This window comes from Trichophyton rubrum (genome assembly GCF_000151425.1).
Source record: "Trichophyton rubrum CBS 118892 genomic scaffold supercont2.17, whole genome shotgun sequence".
Classification (NCBI taxonomy): Eukaryota; Fungi; Ascomycota; class Eurotiomycetes; order Onygenales; family Arthrodermataceae; genus Trichophyton; species Trichophyton rubrum.
In genome coordinates, this window is record NW_003456412.1 from 46088 (window position 1) to 67711 (window position 21624).

A 21624-nucleotide genomic window follows, 5' to 3' on the forward strand; every position below is an offset into this window, starting at 1 on the left:
AAAAATATATAGGTATGCATGTAGATGGCGGAGAAATTATTCACCCATATAATCAATTGAGTGTAGATGCATGTAGTTTATAAAATAAGCGCTACAAATGCAAGGAAAAATCAAAAAATAGGAAGAAGGACAAACTGATCTAGAATCATGCGGTCTTTTGAGAAGCAAGCCAAGTCTCATGCGCCTTCTTCTGCCTATCCCATTCTTTCTTCAGTTTCTTCTTCTGACTCTTGGTGATCTCCTCGCCTTTTGCATCTTTCAGGGGTAGCCCGTCCTCATCCCAGGCACTGTATGCTCCTGTCTTGAACATCTCAAAAGGACTTATTTTCCCCTTCGCCGCCTTTTCAGCAGCTTCTTTCTCACGAGCTTCCTTTTCCAGTAACTTCTGTCTGGCTCTGGTTTCAGCTTCTTGTCTGGCCTGGAGCAAGTCTCGTGTGACGGGGCGTACACGCGCTGGTAGGTCAGACCGGTCCTCGAGGTAGACGCCGAGATCAAATAGGCTTGTGTTCCGGAGGGTATCGCAGAGGTCTAGAATCTCTTTTGATAGGTTGCTCGATTCGGTGAGAGCTGTGGCACTAGAGCAGAAATTGTTGAACACATCCTTGAACGAATTGGTGAGCTGGGGGTCAAGTAGCTCGGGAGTAATGGATTTTCGTCCTTCCTCCACAACGGATTTGATGGAATCAGGTGTGAGGCCAGTCTTGGCGATTGCTGTTTGGCGAAGGGTATCACGAATAGTGGAGAGAGGGTAAACATAGGGTTTCGCCTCTTCAGCGATTTCGTCTCCATGCCAGCCAATGTTTTCGCTGTCTGGCTTTGCTGTAGAGTTGAGTCCAAATATGTTGACCATGGATGTTAACCATTTGGCTACCGCATGGGTATTCTGGGCACTTAGAGCGGCTTCATTTGTGTTGTTAAACTTGGTGATCAGCTCTGAAATGGCATACATGGCGCCAGCAGTATTGAACGAATCGCACAAGTGTTTGTGGACGCTGTGTTGAGCCGCCTTTAAGGCAGCGGGGAGCTCTTCGTCCGAGGTGGTTTCAGGGAGCTTGACTGATGGGTCCTTGACCCTGATGAAAAAGTTGTTTACTTTCTCCTCCCAGGCATTCCCAGCCTTTACAATTTCATCTGTAATCTCAATTCCATCTCGCCAGCCACCGAGCAGGAAAACGATGCGAAGGCTTCTAGGAGTCCAGTCCCCTCTTCGAAGAGCATCTCTGATAGTAGTGAAATTCTTCAGTGATTTTGACATTTTTGACCCTTGGATAGACAAATGCCCCATGTGGATAAAGTAGTTAACCCATTGCACGTGTGAGCAAGTCGAGCTCCAATATGCCTCACTCTGCGCGATCTCATTGTCATGATGGGGGAAAGCTAGGTCAATGCCACCTGAATGGATGTCCATCTGCTTTCCAAGCCGGGACGAAGCCATTGCAGAACACTCAATGTGCCAGCCAGGGCGGCCATTGCCCCAGGGACTAGGCCAGCTTGGCTCACCAGCCTTTGAGGCTTTCCAGAGAGCAAAGTCAGCAGAAGATTTCTTTTCAGCCTGCTTGTTAGATAGAGACCCTTCTCCCTCTGACTGTCGATTGGCATCATTGCGATTCCAAGGTTCAAGCCTCGCGTAGCTATTCCCGGCGGCCTCAAAATTCTCAATATCAAAATAAACAGACCCGTCAGGGGTCACGTATCCGAACTTGTGTTCAATTATACGTTCAACGAAGCTCACTATCTCAGGCATAAATTCTGTGACTCGAGTGATCTCGTCGGGATCCAGGACATTGAGGTCCCGTACATCCTGCATAAATCGATCTTCATACTCTCTAGTCAGACGAGTAAATATTGAGTGGTCGGAGCCTTGGATTGATGCTCCCTTAAGGGTATCAAGGTGGGGGTATAGTATATCCTGGGTCTTGTCGTAGAAGGTAGCTACTGGTATGCTACCGCCGGGAGTTGAAGCTACCGTAAGCGCCTCAGCAGCAGTAGACAGTGTCTTTATATACATTTTAACCTTAGCCTCCGGCTCGCCTGGCTTTAAATTGCCTTCAAGGGGCTTTCCATCAAGGACAGCAGCGTATACTTTCTCGGCGGTCTCTTTGAACTCGTTTGTTGGCGTCGATACCGGTACTAGCGGCAGGTTGTCTGTGATATAGGCTTCATAAGCAGCTTTGGCGATATCCAGAAGTTCTTGATCGATTGACGGGTGCTCGGCGCTGAATTGATTATACAGGTGCTGCTGTCTACCTCGAGTGATAATCTAGGAGATCAAAGGTCAACAGCCATTAATGCACAACAAGACAAGGCAAACTGAACATACCTTGTCATCCACATCCGTTATATTCATGATATATCTAACATCGAATTTGAAATAGTCCCGGAGGATACGCCGGACAATGTCTGCGCTGACATAGTTGCGCGCGTGCCCAAGATGCGCATCGTCGTACACTGTCGGACCGCAGGCGTACCAGGTTACCTTCTTCCCTTCAGGGTCCAGAGGCACAAACGGAGTCTTCGACCTGGTCAGCGAGTTCCAGATCTTCAGCGGCGGCAGCTCTCGCTGCAGCCCTTGGTGGGGTGTGGGCTGCTGCCACAGAGGCTGTTCGCGGGGAGCTGCCATAGAGACAGACGGGGATATCGCAAACGCTCTGCAGAACCCGGGAACAGGTTGGAGACGGCGTGTCGAAGCGGCTGTGACTGTGGCTCGAGGAAGACGAAAGCTCTGCCGGAGGAGGTTCATGTATGTGTGTCTTGGTGCTGGCGCTGCGCTGAGTCGGCTTTATGACTCTTTTTGCGCATCTAGAAGAAGAAAAGACAGCGAGTCGCTGGATGGAGTTTGCACTGTTTGCAATCGCTGTGCCCTGGATTATTTTTTTCCTTTCGATGCTCACGAGCAAGTTGAAACTACAGAAAACCTACGAAGGGTGAGAAGAAGAGAAGGAAAGCCGTTGAAGGACAGCCAGGCTCAATTGAAACGATGGTGTCTCCTTTTCTCACGCCCGGGCCGACTGCTGAGGCTGACTCCCTCGCGGTGCTGCATCTCCGCCGCGACCATGCGATTGCTACAGTACTGAAGACACACGACGACGAGGACCTGGGCTACGACGAAGGCAAGGTCACGACGACGAGGTTCGGCTCATTTCCCCATAGCACGCTCATCGGCAGTCCCTGGGGGTCCCAGATCATTGCTTCGAAGGTCGACACCGGCTCTCGAGGACGCCGACCAAAGACGGGCAAAGGATCGAACCCGTTGAAGCGCAAGGCAGAGGACGCCGATATATCAGAGGATAAGTCTACGAACAAGGCGGCAGTCACTGCATCAAGCGGCTTTATACACCTTCTGCGGCCTACACCAGAGTCGTGGACCAGCTCGCTGCCCCATCGGACGCAGGTGGTATACATTCCAGATAGCAGCTACATTTTACACCGGCTGCGCGTTCGTCCCGGAAGCACAATTATAGAGGCCGGTGCTGGTAGTGGCTCATTTACTCACGCGGCTGCGAGGGCAGTGTTCAATGGTTATCCCAATGGCACAAATGATAGCCAGCGAGGTAAGGTGTGCAGCTTCGAATTTCACTCGCAGCGTGCGGAAACCATCAAGAGGGAATTAGGAGAACACGGCTTGGATGGGATTGTGAGACTGAACCACCGTGATGTTTGTGCCGATGGGTTTCTGCTAGCAGACGGGCCGGTCAGTAACGAGTCGCCACGGGCTAATGCTGTTTTTCTGGATCTCCCTGCTCCCTGGCAAGCACTCAAGCACCTAGTCAGGGAGCCTACTGACGGAAAGGAGTCACCACTGGATCCCACTTCACCGGTACATATATGTACCTTTTCACCTTGTCTAGAACAGGCACAACAGACTATCGGCACTCTTCGACAGTATTCGTGGCTGGCAATATCCATGGTTGAAGTTGTGCATAGGCAGATAGAAGTTCGAAGAGAACGATATGGGGTAGAATCATACCACAAGAATGCCTCAGCACCGGATCCCAAAACTGTAGAACAGGCAATTGACCGGCTGAGGACTCACGAGGAGCGCGCAAAGGCGTTCCGTGAGAAGCAGATCAGAAACGCTGCAGAGTTCGCCAGCAAGAAGGCTGCTGAAGGCAATGAGGAAGAGGCGAATGGTGCCAAATCAGAGAACATGGAAACCATATCAGAATCGATCAAAGATGATAGCCCTGCTGAGCCAATACCTGCAAGGACTGAAAGGACGTGGCAACCGAAGCCCTCGGTTCCGCAGTACAAGCAGGGAACGCTTATTCACCGTTCCGAGCCTGAGCTTAAGACACATACATCATACCTAGTATTTGCGATTCTTCCCTGTGCCTGGTCAGAAGAAGATGAGAAACGCTGCAGAGAGAAATGGCCGTCAAAAATCACTCCGACAGAGAGCAATGGCAATGGCCCTACAAAGAGCAAAAGACAGCTCAAGCGGGAGGCCATAGAGCAATTCAAAGCCCAGGCTGCCGACGCTTTGTAGATGATATAATATAGAAATGCACCAGTTCAACGAAGTATGTAAATCCGCCACTACTGCATATCCCTCTGGATGCTGATAGCACGATAACCCCAAGGCAACCCCCCAATCCCTATCCCGCTAAAATGGGGGTAATCTTACACACAGACAGCTGAAGGATTTCTTTCAGGGGCAAATGCAGTGAAAACTCATGTACCCTAGACGGAGAACACTCAGCTGACTACGAGAGGTTAACCAGGTTTGGCCTCCGACTCAGCCAGCTCGACCAGGGGGTAGAAAACACCCAACCCATCTTGATCTAGGCATCTTGTTAATCAGCATATAACATACCCTCACGGCTGTTTCGTATATCTGATCCACTGTAGAAGGATAGCTAAACGGAGCTCTATTCCCGGTCTGGCTCGCCGAACGTATCCCGGCAGTGTGAACCAGGTTCGCCAAAATCCGAACCAATCGCCTCCAATTGAATGCATTACCTGTTTCTTGGGAAATCTGTAGTTGGCAATAATAAGTAACGACAGCTATCATCCTGGGCCTGTCCTTTTTTATAATACCCATTGCTGTGACTACTATATCCGCTCTATGAAATATCTCTCTAAAGTTGGTCCTGAACTGCTGGCTGATAGTGTCAGTCATTTCCCAGAATTTGCGCCGCAATGGTCGGGAACGATGAACGAGGAGAGTCTGCTCGGAGGAAACTATTGCCTGGGGGTGCGAGATCTGTTGCATACGGAACCTTGACAGATGTAACTGCTAAGGAGCAAGAAGCCCTGGCGTCACAACTGCGAGTGGAAGATGTGAAGCTGTCCTTCTTCAGCATCTTTAGCTATGCAACTTGGCCGGAAACTGTCCTTATCGCCATATGCACTGTATGTGCGATTGTTGCGGGTGGCTTGGTTCCATTTACACCGGTGATTTTCACTGCTTCCTCCAACGATCAAAGGTGTATAAACTAACGCTGTACTTCGACCATATAGCTTATCAGCTCGCGGATTATTCTCGCCTTTTCCAGGGCCGAGTCTAACGGCTACAGTGTGAAACCACTGCTGGAGAAGTATGTGGTATACTATGTTTATGTCCTTATCACAGCCCTGGTAACATGGTTTGTCTCGACAGCTGGCTTCAACTTTGTCGGAGCTAGAGTCGCACACCGAATCAAAATGCACTACCTCGCAGCCGTTCTGAAGCAAAATATGGCACTTTTCGACGACAACGGGTCTGGTGATATCCTTTCCCATCTCACGGACGACACAAAGGCAATACAGAATGCCATTTCCTCCAAGCTGTCACAGACCATCAGCGCCTTTGGCACATTTATCACTACTATTGTGGCGTGTTTCATTCTTGACTGGGTCTTGATGCTTGAAATGACCTGGTCTTTTGCACTGGGCTACGGAGTCCTCTACTTTGGCGGCAAATTAACCGTTCTATACAGCGGTCGCAGCATCGAGGCATCCTCGGCCGGATCAGCTGTGGTCGAAGAAGCACTCGGCTCTATCAAAACGGTAACCTCTTTGGGTATGCAGCCATATATTCATGCAAAATATATGAACTTTTTAACACAAGCGGCCAAGCACGGTTTTATTCTCTCCTCACTCAACCAACTCCTTCTCACCATCTGCATCGCAAGCGGCTATTTCAATGTTGCGCTAGCATTTTGGCAAGGTTCAATTCGGCTTACGGAGGGCAAAACGTCTTTTACTTCAATTGTAGCCATCTCAATGATATCCAAGTCTGCTGCCTTCTGCGTATTGGGTGTTGGTTCAAATTTGGAAGCATTTGCTGCGGCTACAGCAGGAGCCGGCCGCCTTGCAAGGATCATTCAGCGCGTGTCATCAATAGATTCATCTTCGGACCACGGGTATATACCAGAGCGCTTTGACAGCACTTTAGAGCTTCGTCATGTGAGGCACATATATCCATGCCGACCAAACGTCGTCACCTTGAAAGACGTGAGCATCAAGTTTCCAATGGGACAAATTACAGCTATTGTAGGACACTCTGGATCCGGGAAAAGCTCTATCTCAAATCTTCTCTTGCGCTTCTACGATCCCCTGGAAGGGCGTATCCTCCTGGATGGAACAGACCTGTCACATTATCAACTTCGTTGGCTTCGTCAACAGATCGCCGTCGTGAAACAGGAATCATTCATGTTTAATCGGTCCATCTTCGAGAATATTGCGTGTGGATTTACCAGGCCTCAGTGGGAAATCGCCTCTTCGCTTGAACGGGAGCGAGCCGTATATAAGGCTGCCGATATAGCTCAAGCAAGTGAATTTATCAACCGGCTGCCCCAGGGATACGACACAGTCGTAGGTATACGGGGCTCGAGACTCTCTGGAGGCCAGCTCCAAAGGATCGCTATTGCTCGAGCTTTGGTTGGAGACCCTCGGATTCTTATTCTAGACGAGGCGACTTCAGCTCTTGATAGTGAGACAGAAGCTAGGCTGTTATCGACCATGGCAGGAAAAGACAGCAAGAGGACCACCATAGTTATTGCCCATCGCCTCTCCACAATCCGCAATTCGGATAATATCGTTGTTCTCAACGATGGGCGTGTCGTCGAGAGTGGAAGGCACGACGACTTGCTGGCTGCTAAATCATTTTATTATGACCTGGTGCAGGCACAGGATATAGGGAATAAGGATCGGACGGCGACATCAACCATTCCTGAGACGGCCAATGTAACCCCAACTCATGAAAGGGACGAAAGTCCGCCTGCAACTGAAGGAGTTCATAAAGTTATGGCAGGTGATAACAATGCAAAGTCAATAATTTCGTCTTCACTCTGGTCTATGATCCTATTCATTTTTAGGCTCAATGAGGGAGAATCGCATTGGCTCATTATAGGACTCATCTGCTGCATTGTTGTGGGATTTGAGGAACCGGCCTCTGCAATTCTTTTTGGTAAAGCTATCACATCCATCTCTCAGCCCCTAGACCACGCAGACAAGATCCTATCTAATGCAAGCTTTTATGCATGGATGTTCTTTGCCCTGGCGGTTGTGATGCTGGTAGGGTTCGCCGTTCAAGGCATCACTTTTGCCTTCAGTTCAGAGCATCTCACGAAACGAGTTAGGTCTCTCGCCCTCAGCCAGTACCTGAGAATGGATATATCCTTCTTTGATAAGAAAGAAAATTCTGCGGCTGCTCTCTCTGGGTTCCTCTCCAACTCTACCAGTGACCTGACAGGGCTGAGTGGTAGCGCTCTGGGCGCCATCCTTATCTGTATCTCTTCTCTTGTTTCTGGAATCCTAGTTGGATTTGCACTTGGATGGAAGCTAGCGCTTGTGTGTTTTGCAGTGGTCCCCTTGATGATAGGAGGGGGTTATTTTGGGATTATACTTGTTGGAAACTTTGAGAGAAATAATGAGGTCTTTGCCAATAAAGCTGCTGAATTTGCCGGAGAGACGCTTAATGGTATTCAGACCATCGCTGCTCTAACCCGGGAGAAAGTTGCACTGGCAGAGTTCGAGGCAATTCTCAACAGCACTAAAAAGGAGGCTCTGGTAGCAAATCTGAAATCGTCCTTCATATATGCCTTAACCCAATCAGCTTACTATGCCTGCATGGCTCTCAGCTTCTGGTACGGCGGTCAGCTCATCCTTAGTGGAGAGTATACCCTTTTCCAATCGATCGCCGTCCAGTCTGCGATGCTTATGAGTGCCATCTCTGCCGGTTTGGTATTCTCCTGGACTCCAAATATCGGCCAGGCAAAGCAAGCTGCCGCATCTCTGCAGCGCTTGTTGACACAAAAATCGTCTATTGACCCGTCATCCCCTTACGGGGAGAAACTGACCCCGCTGCGCGGTGACATCGCCTTTGACTCGGTTAGCTTCTCATATCCTTCGCGCCCAAATCACCGCGCCCTAGACCAAGTAAGCTTCAATATCCCAGCAGGAGCAAATGTGGCCTTTGTCGGCGCCACTGGTTCAGGCAAGAGCACTATCATCTCACTGATCGAGCGCTTCTATGACCCTATTGATGGGACGGTGTTCGTTGACTCGAAGCCCATTCGGTCGCTCTGCCTGTCAGAGTACCGCAGTCGCATAGGGCTGGTTAGCCAAGAGCCTAACCTCTTCAGCGGTACACTGAAGATGAACCTGACCCTTGGGTTGGGTGAAAATGAAAAGCCAACAGATGATGAAATCTATAATGCCTGTCGTGAAGCTAATATCCACGATTTCATCATCAGTCTTCCGTGAGTTTCTAGCCTCGTATATTCTTCACCTTCATTTTATGAACCTAACCAAGTTCCTCGTTATCCAGTGACGACTATAACACAGAAGTAGGCAGCAAAGGTAACCAACTTAGTGTTGGCCAGAAGCAGCGTGTTGTACTTGCTCGAGCTATCCTTCGCCGATCTAGGATCTTGCTACTGGACGAAGCCACGTCTGCATTGGATTCACAATCAGAAGCAAGCATTCAACAGGCTCTTGAGAAAGCTAAACAGGGACGTACGACGATCACTGTCGCTCACCGACTGAGCACCGTCGTCAACGCAGACCGGATCTATGTTATGAGTGATGGCCGCATCGTCGAAGCCGGGACCCACACGCAACTGATATCCCTTGGGGGTGTATATCAAAGGCTTTACCTAGCTAGCAAGAGCGGACAGGCCCTTTAGGGCCTATGTATAGTACACATGTCTGATAATATGAGATATCGATCTGTATGATCGTATTCTCAGTCTGTCTGAAAAGAGCAAGGAGGAAGACCTGGCCCATGCGCCGGTATAATTAAGGATTAAAGTATCTCCGCTCCGTCAGCCTCCTGCCGGGCGTCCCGTCCCGATTTGGAATTGTAGAAGTGACGACGTCAAAACACCCCCTGCGCCTCTGTCTGCTTCTCATAAGGACACTACGGGATCGTCAAGCATTAAACCTCACACCGCAAGATTCGACACCGAGAGAAACCTATTAGACATATCCTCCTCTACCGTCATGAAAATACACCTCCGGGGATGTTCCGGGTGCGACTCTGCGGGTTTTGTTTTAGGGTTTCATAGTGCACCAAAGCCTACGCAGCCCTTCCAATCGATTGTCAAGAAAGAGCAAAAAACAAGCTGACCGAGATATTACGTTTGATAGGAGAAATCCCGCTTCTGCTCTTAATCTCGTTGGATCCTTCCGCAACTCTGACGAATAACCCGAGGTTTTGATGTGGATGGCATCGAAATCATCCCTGAAAGTCGGAAGAATGCGCCTCAGGACGGTAACTGAGATTAATTTATAAACTCCATTGGTTTCACCTCTTTGAGAGGGAAGATTGAAACTATTTTGGCATTTTCACGTCATTTTTCCGCTATCACACGTCGAACATGGCTCCTCGAGTGTGGTTTATCACCGGTTGCTCGTCCGGCTTTGGATGGGAGATGACCCTCGAAGCCCTGAGACGAGGCGATAAAGTGATCGCGACTGCCAGGAAACTTGAAAGGATTGGCAAGCTGAAGGATGCCGGCGCTGATGTCTTTGGACTCGACGTCACGAGTAGTCTTGACGATATCCGACGTCTCGTCTGGGAGGCCTACAACATCTATGGACGTATTGATATTCTTGTCAATAATGCTGGGTATATTCAGCAAGGCGCTTTGGAGGAAGTAAGGTAGGATATCTCCTGCCAGCCACCTCCCGTTCCTGGGAATGTTATCCCTAACATTCTCACAACAGTCCAGAGGAAACTTACGCCCTGTTCAACACAAATGTGTTTGGGCCGTTAAACGTTATCCGTGCGATCCTACCCTATATGCGATCGCAGCACTCCGGTGTCATTGCCAATACATCCAGCGCTGGTTCTTGGACAAATACTGCCGGAGGTGGACTATACTCCGCGACAAAGAAGGCCCTCTCGGGAGCTACAGAGACACTTCGTGTAGAATTAGAGCCATTTGGCATTTCTGTCACCTCCCTTGAGCCTGGTGATTTCCGGTCAAATCTACTGGCTGCAGGCCATCGATTTGCTGCAATACATCCCATTCCAGATTACGACAACACTCCTACCAGAGCAGCAATCGAAGAAAGCAATAGCCAAGACCATAAACAACCCGGAGATCTGGTAAAAGGTAGCAAGATTATTGTCGACATTCTCACGCAGACTGGCTGTGCCGCTGGCCGGAAGATTCCAGTCCGGGTTGCTCTGGGTGCCGAAGCTTGCGAGCTGATGCGGGATAAGTGCAAGGATACACTTGCTCTTCTAGAAGAGTGGAAAGACGTCGTTAGCGATACCAATCACGACGACGTCACACCCCTTCCATGAACCCGTTCTCTTAGTTCTGTTAATATATCTTTTCTACGTGTTTCTCCCTCGGGTGAGCTTACCACGGAACCGTGGTAAGAAACGCAGTCACGTGAATATGACGTCGACATTTTGACATTTTCCATGGAAAGACATTCCTTTTAATTGCAAACCTGCTTGTCATGGATCCAGCTCTTTAACAATAAAAGCCATTTCATACATTGGAGATAGCAGTTCCTGTGATTCTGTTTTCGCCGAGCACTTTCGTCATCTTGTTTTGTTTGCCTAGCTACCCTAGCTCTGAGGGTAGAAATGCTTCCTCTCAGCTCTGCACCGAGCATCGAAGCATTGAGCGGGATTTGCGGGTAGGTCATTATCGCTAATTTCCTCGCCTTATATTTGACATGCTATACTTGGCATATAGAGATAGCCTTAAGGACTTGTTGAGCGGAGGGTCGCTTTCCACGTTCATATGCTGATGTATTTGATAGATCCATATCAATAGCTTGCTGGGTTGTTGTATTTTCGCCCCAGATAATCGAAAACTTCCGACGGAGCTCCGCCGATGGACTTTCTCTGGAATTTCTTATCGTTTGGCTTGCCGGAGATGTCTTCAACATTATTGGGGCCGTTATGCAAGGTGTTCTACCTACTATGATCATACTGGCAGTATACTACACTATTGCGGACATTGTCTTGCTTGGCCAATGTTTCTATTACCGTGATCTGGGCGGATCAGAAAGCACCAAATCCCCAGAGCCAGAAGCTGGAACAGCCAGTTCGTCATCCGAAACTGCAACACAAACGGTACCATCGTCCGAGCGAACTCCATTACTACAGAATAGACCAGAGGGGGAACATAACGGGTCAAATGGCAGACCGGCCACGAAGCAGCGACGGGAATCCCTTACTTCAGTCGCCTCTTTGCGAAACCATCTTACAGCCGTCGACGGGACCCATCTCTCCCCAGCAGTGCCACTAAGGAAAGAAGTCGTCGATATTCCCCCGCGACCGTCATCAACGTTTCAGATAATAGCCTTCAACACCTTCAGTATCACTCTCGTATGCGCTGCTGGAATTCTAGGGTGGTATGTTAGCGCCACCTCAAGACACCACATTGGGCATGATATTCCAAAATCAGATGGCACTCTCCAATTCGATATCACTGGTCAGTTATTTGGATATCTTTGTGCTTTGTTCTATCTTGCCAGCAGAATCCCTCAACTCCTGCTGAATTGGCGCCGAAAGAGCACCGAAGGAGTATCACTCCTCTTCTTCCTATTTGCATGTATTGGCAATCTGACCTATGTCCTTTCTATCTTTGCCTATTCGCCAGTTTGCCAAGGTAAAGATGGCAGGTGTCTACCAGGAGAACGACAAAGTATATATGGACGGTATATGGCTGTTAATGCTTCATGGTTATTGGGAAGCTTGGGTACTTTGTTTATGGACCTAGCTATATTTTCTCAATTTATTATGTATCGAAGTAAGAATGAATGTAATAGTAGCTAGAGAGTAATTGAGCGATGCACTTTATATAGACTCTATTTGTACCTGATCCCCAATAGGTAATATCCAGCCAGAATTGAAAGGATATGCATACTAAGCCATAGCGAGATATTACATGTCTTTTAACTAGGGTTGAGTTCGTTATTCATTTGCAGAAGCGAATAATATAACCACCTATAATTTACTCTTATCTGACGATAAGATAGATAATACATATTGATATAAGAAGAATGGAACGCCCACATGTCGACAAACACTAAAACTTGATTTCGCTTTTGTTATCAGGGTTGCCGTAACTCATACTCATAAATTATCGTCTAGCCATGAACTGGTGTTTTGCTTTGCCAGTTGAATAGTTAGCATCCCCCCGGATACGTATCTTATGTTGGTCAATAACTAATCATCAGATGGTGGATGCTCCTTAACTCTGCCTTTTCCGACTTCACTCCAATTGGTATTCAACGCTGTTCCGTTACTCTCGTAGAAGCTCTTAGTCATTGCACGTCGGGTATCCGGATCGGAGTTGGCATATAATTTCTTGAAGAATGAATCCACGGCGTCTCCGGACCCGTAATCCGATAAATCTGAGTCAGGGTCATCTTCCTTGTCATCTTCCTTTGAATCATCTCCTTTCTCACTTTTCTTCGCTTTCTTCTCATTTTTCTGGATGTTTGACACGACTTTATCCCAATCCTTGGGTCCAGATTTGGAAGATGTTGGGTATGCGGGAGCCTTATCGGTTTTGATAGGCTGATTTGCTTGGTTAGAGGCATCCTCTAAAGACCTAGCTCCTGAAGATATCGTCTCTTCTTGCTGACCGGTGCCTTCTAAAGTTGCCCACTTCCTACCGGCTGATTTTTTGCGTAAAGTAACCTCGATTTTGGTAGACATTATATTGAATTTTGAAGAAGATGGATCGACTGGAGCAAACAGAGGATCTAGAACAAAAGAGAATTCAGATCCTGATGGAAGAGGGAAGGTAATGGAAAACTAGAGGCAGTTAGTCACGCATACTCAAAGCTTTAGGGGGCATAGGCTATTGAATTCTAACCGAAGTTTCTTGAATGTCAACCTCTGCTTTGTCCTTGGGGACTCCTTTCGCATATATGGTAATTACCACACTGTCGTTAGACTGATACCACTCATGCCTTGTCCTACTTGGGGTATTAGATGGAAGAGGGGTGGGAGGAGGGTTCGCTGTCGATAGAGCAGGATTGGCCTCCGCGGCTGTATCCTTCTTTTTCTGGGTCGTAGACAATCCACTCGAGTTTGGAGTAGAAGAGGCACTTCTATTCTCTAGCTGCGCACGGTACATCGCTTTCAACTCGTCCTGAGTCGGTACTTTGATGTCTGGGATCTCCTTAACCACGACCCTGGTCTTTTCGTCCGAAGATTCGAGTTTAGCCATCTGTGATTTGACTTTCATTTCCCATATTTGGAGCTGTTGTCTGGTCTTCTTATCTTGAGAGGCTGTTGAATTTTCATGGCTAGCTAACGCAGCGCTGAGATCACTCTTTTTGCTATCGTCCTCCTGTCCCACTTTCGCGCGCACCACCTGGAAGATAAGCTGTGCGTCGCCGTACCGTTCACTTTGATAGAGAACGATACCTCGCCTCATTTGTCCGGCAATGATTTGTTCCCGTCTGGCTCGCTGAATGCCGAGAGCAACAGCCATATCAGCATCATGCAAAGCTTCATGTAGCTTAGGACCGCCATCTTCAGGCTTTACTCGCGAATAAGCGGTTGATCGCTTGATATAGTAGTCTGTGGCATGGGGGTTAACAGTCAAGGCCTTGGTATAGCATTTAATCGCGGCGGGAAAGTCGGAGTTATCCAGAGCCTTAGCTCCCCTTTGAGCGTCATCCATCTTGCAGGTGTGGTGACTTGGTCAGTGTAGGTCCGCTGCTGTTAGTTGACCAGAGCTACGTAACTAGCTAACTCGTCGTTGTTTTGGATTTGATGGAAGCTCAGCGAAAACTCAAGATCAATTGCTATCTTCACGTGACCTTGCTCGGGCCCCGACTGGGGCTTGGATGGTTTAGATTGGTAGGTAACAACCGTGTGGAAGAAAAGGAGAGAAGTAGGCCATGATTAGGACTTAAAATATCATGAGACGTTATTAAAATTGTTATATATTGAAAAGTAGTCCCCCTTTTGTTGCCCTGTCCCATTCTCATTGATTAAAACATCGTTTACAGTGGCATATCTAGACGATCTCTTCATTGCCGAATTTCTTTGCGTAAAGGCCGAGAGCCCTAATTGGCCAGTAATATTTATAGTTAGGATATGTGATCATGCTGATATATGTCAGTAATGTATAAACAGTGAAGACAGAAAGTATTAGGGACTGACCAGGACATATTGAAAACTCCTTCAATGCCATCCTGCAACCATTCGCCATTCGGCTGCTGTCGAGACATGAGAAGTTTCATAGCACGTTGCAACGGCTCTTTGTGGGGGTAATCTGCTTCCATCAACGCAAGACAGGCCCAGGACGTCTGGACGACCTGAGAGGTATGGTAATGGTGATAGACTTTCTTCGAGCAGCTGAGGTACGATTCACCCCAACCGCCGTCCTCCATCTGCTTGGACAGAAGGAACTCACAGCCGCGACGGGATCTTTCACTAGTAGCGTAAGTTTCACCCACAGTAGCCAAACTTTCCAGGCTGAACATGGCGGCGTATGTGAAGCAAATACCCCAGCTTCCATACCAACTGCCGTCAGGGCGTTGTACACGTCGAATATAGTCTATAGCAGCTTCACGGACTTTCTTGATATCTTCTGTTCTATAGCCCGGGAAGAACTTGCTAAAGTAGGACAATGCCGTGACGACCGCAGTGGTACATTCGGGGAAAGTGTATCCAATCATTATACCGCCGAATACTTCCGCAGCATTGAGCATCTCGACGTATTCCGAGGCCCTGGCAGGTTCATACTCCGGGAACCCACCACTTGGGTTAGGCATTTTGAGGAGAGTATCCACAGCGTACTTGAGTCGTTCGTCAGATATGAGGGCTGGGTAGCCAAGTTGTTTTTGCAGCTGAAGAGCAGACCGTAAACCTTCTGCGGTGCAGTCACTAACGGTGTATCCCTGAGTCTTAGTACTGAAGGGCCATCCTCCCTTGGTCTCAAACCGATAGCAGTCCTTTTCCTCGCGAATGGTTTCAAGCATCTGATGGTCCTCAACGAATTCAAGAGCCTTTACCAACATTGGCTTCCATTTAGGATCCTCCGCAAGACCTGCAACAACTACGGCCTGAATCACAAAAGCAGTGTCCCAGAGCTGAACACCGTTTGTGCCGTTCATTAACATCCCCTCGTCTTTCATCCAGAGGAAGTCGTGTAAACGTTCCAGGTGGCAACTGAAAGACTTGCTCTGGGGCCCATCGTGGATGTAACAACAGAGGGTATTCATGGGAGCGTTGACAGGTCCAAGACATGCATAATCGGTGTTCTCGTCCTCCCGTTGAATCAGGTGCCAAACTCTGGCCTCTGCTGCCTTGACAAGGCCTGGCCAGCGCAGGTAGACCCATATGTTAGCAAGGATCCAGAAGAGAATCTTCAAAAGCGCAGATTTTGGGTGATAGTTGTCGGCATCAGCAATGCAACCCCTGTAAGAGGCGAAATTAATAGAATCGTAGGATTGGGTATATATTTCTTCCCGTATTTCCCGGGTAAGAGAGTCGGCTGGGTGGCTAAACCGTTTAGAGTAGACATAAGTCATTGGAAGAAAGACTTGTCGCATATGAACCCACCACCGCCAGGGAGCAAACGGCACCCAGTCAGGGAGTAGCCTATATGTTTGTTGTAGTGACCGGTTAGAGCGATGTATACTCCACTAAGGAGCAAGAGAGAGTAGCCACTCACCATAACTCGGGAGGAACTGGATTGAGAGCGTCCCATCCCATGACTCCGAGGACACAGAGCCAGAACTTGGCCCAGTGAGGCCCATACAGAGCACCACCCAATTCATGCAGCTTGCTTCGCGCCTTCACCATCCGAGGATCCTTAGGACTGGCCCCTAGCAGCCGCAAGGCAACATAATTCATGGCAGTGCCAAACACGGAGCTGTGCCCCTCGACGTGAAGACCCCATCCTCCATCTTCCGGATGCTGTCTGGCAAAGAGATACCTCTTGATCTCGATAGAGAATTCAGGTGGTACTGGGGTGTGTGTCACATACCAAGTGACAATTAGACCGGGTAGGAGGAACATGGGTCCACCATATTCGCAGGCCCAGTTCCCCGGTTCCAATTGAAGTTTAGAGAAGAATTCCAAACCATTGGAAGCGGACTGCAGGGGAGTTTTGGCAGGTGGGAGCTCCGGTAGGTCCTAGAGTACATGGAAACCGGGTTAGCTCCAGTTACCCAGTCAGGGGGGAGGTAAAACAGCTAGCAGGCTGCCAGGGCGGGCCTGAAGAGGGGGAAGAGGGAAGCTCCAACCAGAGGCTGACCGAGAAAATACTTGTCTGCTATAGTCTGCGGCCATTCTTCGACTTCCTTGTCCGTCCGTAGATAGTGCCATGTCTGGGTTCCACGGTCATTGCGGAGCCTCCAACGCGAGTGGTCGGTAGTCTGATCCGCGGCGGCCTTCGACATGCTGCGCTCACTCTCAGTTTTCGCTCTTGCTCCGCCCCTGCTGACAGCGTATCACTGCTTGTCCTCCTATTATCCTCGATTCGGCAGTATTATAAGCTGTATTGTTCCCCGGTCTCCGATTGTTTACTGCTGTTCCTGGCCATCTATAAACAATCTTATGTTGCTTAATTCAAGATGTCAAGAAAAAGTGTTCATCACGTGAAAATAAGGTTTCGTGGGGGCGGCGGATCTGTTGTTCCGTAAGTCATGTGACGGCCTTTTTTCGCTTTCTGTTTTCTTACTTCAAAACCTCCGAAACGTCCTTGTATGTCCTCCTACTTTGACCACGAACATGACACCCTCTGCTGCATGAAACGGCCGTTAGAAGCCCCAGGACTTTGCTGGCAAGTTTGTCTACTGCATTTGCATCTCTAGTTTACTTTTCTGCCCCTTTCATTACATATCACATTGCTCCTGGCACCGGCTCCCACCTATTCAGAACTATACAACTCTAAAAGGAGCCTGATTTGTTCTACATACCTTTACCTGGACTTTGACAGCAACGACATGCGGAAGACCACAAATCTTCTGTAATAACCACTCTGTTATCATACGAGAGTGTCTCTGAGCTGACATCTGCGCTCCCTTCACTGCCCTGGTTCTCTTTGCCCCTTTCCTTTGTGCTTGCCTTCTATTCCTTGCCTTGTGTGATCTGTCTCTTCCGCTTGGCAGCACCACACAAATGTCTTCAAATTCTACCTCAAATGGGCCCGGCAGGTGGCGAGGGGGGTTTAGAGGGACCCGCCGTGGTGGCCGCAGTGTTCGAGGTCGCAGCGGTGCTGGCCGTGGTGGTGGCAGGCAGCTGGTGGCTGACCGCGACCTCTCACCAAAGGCAGGCGCTGTTGTTCAGCGGTTTCGACAGCGTCAAAAGGATCTCAGCCAAATATTCCGCAAAGTTGCTGCTGTACAAAAATCGGCTGTTTTAGCATTGGCCAGCCGCTCAGAGGCTTTATTGATCAAAGACCCAAAGGCGCACATGGCGTCCAGCCTCTATAACGAGGTACTCCAAGGACTTGAGAAGAAACTTCGCAAGGCTGAAGACTTGATTGAAAAGAATACAGTTACCGTGAGCGGAACTTGGATGTCTGGCGGGAGACCGAGGAGTTCCGGATCAAGACTCATTTCGAAAACAAAATCGACAATGTGATGGATGAACATATCATGCCGCCCGAGCTCGTTCATGGAAGCTTCAGACAAAGTCACGCACTGCGCAGACGCAGCCACACAGAAACGAAGAATCAGCTTCCGAGCCGCGGACACCAGTTAGTCCTCGGTTTGCTCGTGGGTTTGATAGCTCATTTGTCCGGGATCCAGAAGGTGCTGCCTTGTATGAACGTGTGGAGAATGGGTGGGAAGACCTCGCCCAGCGGACCAAGATAGGAGAAGAAATATGGCCGCGGATAGTGGCCATGAGTCAGGAAGCTGAACTGCCAGCGCCGCAGGACGGTGATGGCATCAACGGGCGTTTCACCAATCCTCGTTTCTCACGCTTAATGGGTGCGCTGGTTGAAGCTTGTGACATCGCAGAAGGGGAAAAACCTAAGATTGAAGAAGTCGAAGAACCAAATCCCTTAGATGCCCTGGCGAATGCTGCCTTGGATCTAGGCGAAGTGAAAAAGCAGCCGCCTGAGCCATCGCCTAAAATACAACAACTCCCACCAACCTCTGCTCTGCTTCAACCTCCACCAAACATACAAGCGCCACAACAGCCTGAGCCACAGCTCCAACAACCACAACCACAATACAGCCAGATGCGTCATGAGTCTCATAGACCACTCCTCCCGCAACCTCTCGCACCTCCAATGTACCCTTCCTCTACAGACTTGCGTAGATACTCTGCACCCCAGTTCGCTGGTCCACCACCTCCTCACCTCCACCCTCCGTTACAGAATCACCCTCATGTCCATCCTGAAGGGCCTCCACAGCAACAATTACCCCCGGTAGCAACAAGGTCACAGTCCCAAGTGCTTCCCCACCTCAGTGAACATCTGCGTCTACCTAATATATTTCCTCCGAGGACTCAACATCTACCTCCCTTGCAAGAAATGGGCTACCATCGCCCCAGCCTCCCTCCGCCTCCATATCAGGCACCTCCTCCACCACATCAACCACCACATCAACCACCCCCGCCACCACCACCAAATATGCAGCCTCCCGCTCACGGAATGCCCATGGCCTATCCTCATCACCCGCAGAATGTTTATCCTCACCTTCAGTATTTGCCTCCACCGCCAAATATGCAATATCATCCACACCCACCACCCCCTCCACTTCCGCCTTCTCATCAGCCATTACATCTACCCCCAGGTGCCCATGGGCCCCAGGGATATCACCACCACCATCACCAGGCCTACCAACAACCACCTCCACACCAACCTCGGTATTAGCTTGTTGTGAATGACATGACATGGAGTTAGCTCGGCTCAAGACCAGTTTTGTACAGGAACCAGGGCCTCTTTGTGTAGCATATGAAAGTTTCTTTAAATATGGTTGCAGTCTTTTTTATTTCGTTTTGCATGTCTGTATGATATTTTCCTCTAGCGATTTGAACCTGGTGTGGTTGGTTCTCTATTCTACCTGACGTCTCTGATAATGATTTGTGTACAGTCCGAAAGTTGTCCTTAGAAGTTCGTTTAATAATCCTTTATTACTCCTTATTGAATCCCGTAACCATGAATTTAATTTAATGTCCCGAGAAATAGCAATTAGTTTCCTCCGTTCCATATCTACCTAAATCAATTTCCCTTCCATGACCCTAAACTCCGAATACCCTCCAAATTCTTGTATCCTGGCAGGATATAAAACTAATTCATGCATGTTCCGTGGTCAATCAAAGCCAATATTCGCTATGCCAAAAATGTATCCAGTCCAATCAAAAATCAGGGAACCGACCTTCCATGATATCGATGATTCGTTGGCGCTCTTCGACACGGAAAGGAACCTTCTGCGTAGCCAACAGTGCCTCCAGCACACGATCATGTTTCTTCACAGCCGCAAGATTCAACGGCATCCAGCCGTCTGGTGTCTGTTCCCAGGGGTCGGCACCGTGCTGAAGGAGCAGCTGCGCAACTTCGTAGCTACCATGGTTCGCGGCAAGGTGTAGGGGTGTTAGGTCACGGTTTTCTGTAGCCAAGATATCAGCACCAGCCTCGATGAGCTTTTCAGCGATGGCATGGCAGTTGTATATCGCAGCTATATGAAGAGCCGTCCGTCCTTCGTCGTCCTTCACAGAGACATCTGCCCCGTAGGTAATGTGTAATTTAGCAGTAGCATGCCTGCGGTTGAAGGTAGCCAGATGAAGTGCCGTCATGCCAGCGTCGACCTTCTTCGAAGGATCCGCGCCTTTTTCCAACAAGAGTCTAGAGATGACTGGTCGTTCAAATTTGGCTATGTTGAATAAAGCTCGCGTCAAGTCCTCCTTGATGATGCGTTTCCCACCAGCCTCGATGATGAGGCTGATCATCCTCATGGTTGCTTGCTGGGAGCTAGCTGCCACTCTCAACGCTGGAGCAAAAACAGCTGGTTCGAGAGGGCATCTATCGCCTAGGTTCAGCATCGTTTTGATATAGAAGTAATTGGCATGTTGAGCGGCTGAAACAAAGACATGAGTCATGTCAGGGAGCCGAACACCATCACGCAAGTCCAATAGTTCCTCGTCCATTTCACTGGTAGGTTTCCTCATGGCAGTATAGTATGCCAAAACCGGCATTACAAACTTTCCCCCTGAATTCATCAGCGTTCTCACCATGTCAATATTTTCATTCCTCACCGCGGAGAAGATGGCTCTAGAAACGCTTTCAGATTCATCCTTCATGCCAATTTCAAGCAGAATTCTAACTGCCTCAGTGTGTCCTTCCTCGGTAACGGCCAGGAGTGCTCTGGCTTTGGCAAAGTCTCGCATGGGAAATGCAAAGAGCATATACACAATTGCCAAACACTCATTCCGGGCCGCGGTGTAAAGATGAACTGACAGATCCTCATCCTCTGACACGTATCGGTTTCTCGCTTTATCAGTCATGTTGCTGGACTGCATGCCCACAAAGAAGTACTTAGCCGCCTTGTTCTTAGACTCTTCGGGGGCAATCGGGAGAACGATGAGTATCATCTCGGCCACATCTACGTTGGAGTGCTGGCAGGCCATGTAGAGAGCCAGAAGAAGGGTCGAGTTCTTGATAGGCTCCTTTGCGCCATCGAGTATCGCCTGGACCATCAAGTTGCGACCATTGTCTGCTGCCCATGCCAGGGCTGGGAGGTTGTTCTTGACCTTAAAATCGGCTGCACCCGCATAGATTGTTTTCTGCAGCAGCAAAGCAAAGCGGTTACACGTTTTCATCAGGTTGCTGATATCAGTAGCTGGCAAGGACTCTGCGATAATGAGCAGCAGCTCATTTGGCAGGCTGAGCAGCTCCACTGGTGAAGACATGTGAGAAGGCATTATCTCAACTCCTGGTCAAGGGGCAGAGTAGCCGAAAGGGTTTGTCTTTGAGCGAAGTAGTGAACAACTAATGATTTTCTTAATTTCAAAGGCGGCTGGTGTTTTGCATGTTCTGTTTGAGTGTGATTCCATTTGACCAAGAGTAACGCCGCATTGGTCCGCGGCATGCCTTTTAAATTGGATAAAGGGGTATCTTCAAGAACCTCATGGCCACAGGAAGATGTTCTAGGACATTGGAACATCCCTCCACTCTCTAAGATAACGGAGGTATCATTGTAAACTAATCATATGTCAACAGATGTGGTGGATGGCCCAGCTTTGGTGGG

The 21624-nt window shown here is 48.9% G+C and overlaps 9 protein-coding genes across 9 annotated transcripts; 5 read left to right on the top strand and 4 right to left on the bottom strand.

The window, feature by feature from the left end:
* Positions 1 to 145: 145 nt before the first annotated feature.
* On the bottom strand, positions 146 to 2740 carry TERG_08589 (cysteine-tRNA ligase; the record flags this gene model as incomplete). Its single annotated transcript, XM_003230837.2, has 2 exons — positions 146 to 2260; positions 2321 to 2740. The coding sequence occupies 2 exons, from the start codon at positions 2738 to 2740 to the stop codon at positions 146 to 148; spliced, it is 2535 nt and encodes an 844-aa protein (XP_003230885.2).
* Positions 2741 to 2977: 237 nt separating this feature from the next.
* On the top strand, positions 2978 to 4486 carry TERG_08590 (uncharacterized protein; the record flags this gene model as incomplete). Its single annotated transcript, XM_003230838.1, has 1 exon — positions 2978 to 4486. One exon carries the CDS (start codon positions 2978 to 2980, stop codon positions 4484 to 4486), a length of 1509 nt encoding a protein of 502 aa, XP_003230886.1.
* A 1157-nt stretch (positions 4487 to 5643) lies between these two features.
* Positions 5644 to 8688, top strand: TERG_08591 (uncharacterized protein; the record flags this gene model as incomplete). Its single annotated transcript, XM_003230839.2, has 1 exon — positions 5644 to 8688. One exon carries the CDS (start codon positions 5644 to 5646, stop codon positions 8686 to 8688), a length of 3045 nt encoding a protein of 1014 aa, XP_003230887.2.
* Positions 8689 to 9803: 1115 nt separating this feature from the next.
* On the top strand, positions 9804 to 10738 carry TERG_08592 (uncharacterized protein; the record flags this gene model as incomplete). The annotated part of the gene is made up of 2 exons (XM_003230840.1): positions 9804 to 10087; positions 10153 to 10738. 2 exons carry the CDS (start codon positions 9804 to 9806, stop codon positions 10736 to 10738), a joined length of 870 nt encoding a protein of 289 aa, XP_003230888.1.
* Positions 10739 to 11029: 291 nt separating this feature from the next.
* Positions 11030 to 12173, top strand: TERG_08593 (uncharacterized protein; the record flags this gene model as incomplete). Its single annotated transcript, XM_047748979.1, has 3 exons — positions 11030 to 11082; positions 11209 to 11977; positions 12054 to 12173. 3 exons carry the CDS (start codon positions 11030 to 11032, stop codon positions 12171 to 12173), a joined length of 942 nt encoding a protein of 313 aa, XP_047604972.1.
* Positions 12174 to 12622: 449 nt separating this feature from the next.
* TERG_08594 (co-chaperone SGT1) lies at positions 12623 to 14093 on the bottom strand (the record flags this gene model as incomplete). Its single annotated transcript, XM_003230842.1, has 2 exons — positions 12623 to 13216; positions 13278 to 14093. The coding sequence occupies 2 exons, from the start codon at positions 14091 to 14093 to the stop codon at positions 12623 to 12625; spliced, it is 1410 nt and encodes a 469-aa protein (XP_003230890.1).
* Positions 14094 to 14505: 412 nt separating this feature from the next.
* TERG_08595 (uncharacterized protein) lies at positions 14506 to 15972 on the bottom strand (the record flags this gene model as incomplete). Its single annotated transcript, XM_047748980.1, has 1 exon — positions 14506 to 15972. The coding sequence occupies one exon, from the start codon at positions 15970 to 15972 to the stop codon at positions 14506 to 14508; it is 1467 nt and encodes a 488-aa protein (XP_047604973.1).
* Positions 15973 to 18272: 2300 nt separating this feature from the next.
* On the top strand, positions 18273 to 19250 carry TERG_08596 (uncharacterized protein; the record flags this gene model as incomplete). Its single annotated transcript, XM_003230844.2, has 1 exon — positions 18273 to 19250. The coding sequence occupies one exon, from the start codon at positions 18273 to 18275 to the stop codon at positions 19248 to 19250; it is 978 nt and encodes a 325-aa protein (XP_003230892.2).
* Positions 19251 to 19735: 485 nt separating this feature from the next.
* Positions 19736 to 21298, bottom strand: TERG_08597 (uncharacterized protein; the record flags this gene model as incomplete). The annotated part of the gene is made up of 1 exon (XM_047748981.1): positions 19736 to 21298. The coding sequence occupies one exon, from the start codon at positions 21296 to 21298 to the stop codon at positions 19736 to 19738; it is 1563 nt and encodes a 520-aa protein (XP_047604974.1).
* Between the last annotated feature and the right edge of the window lie 326 nt (positions 21299 to 21624).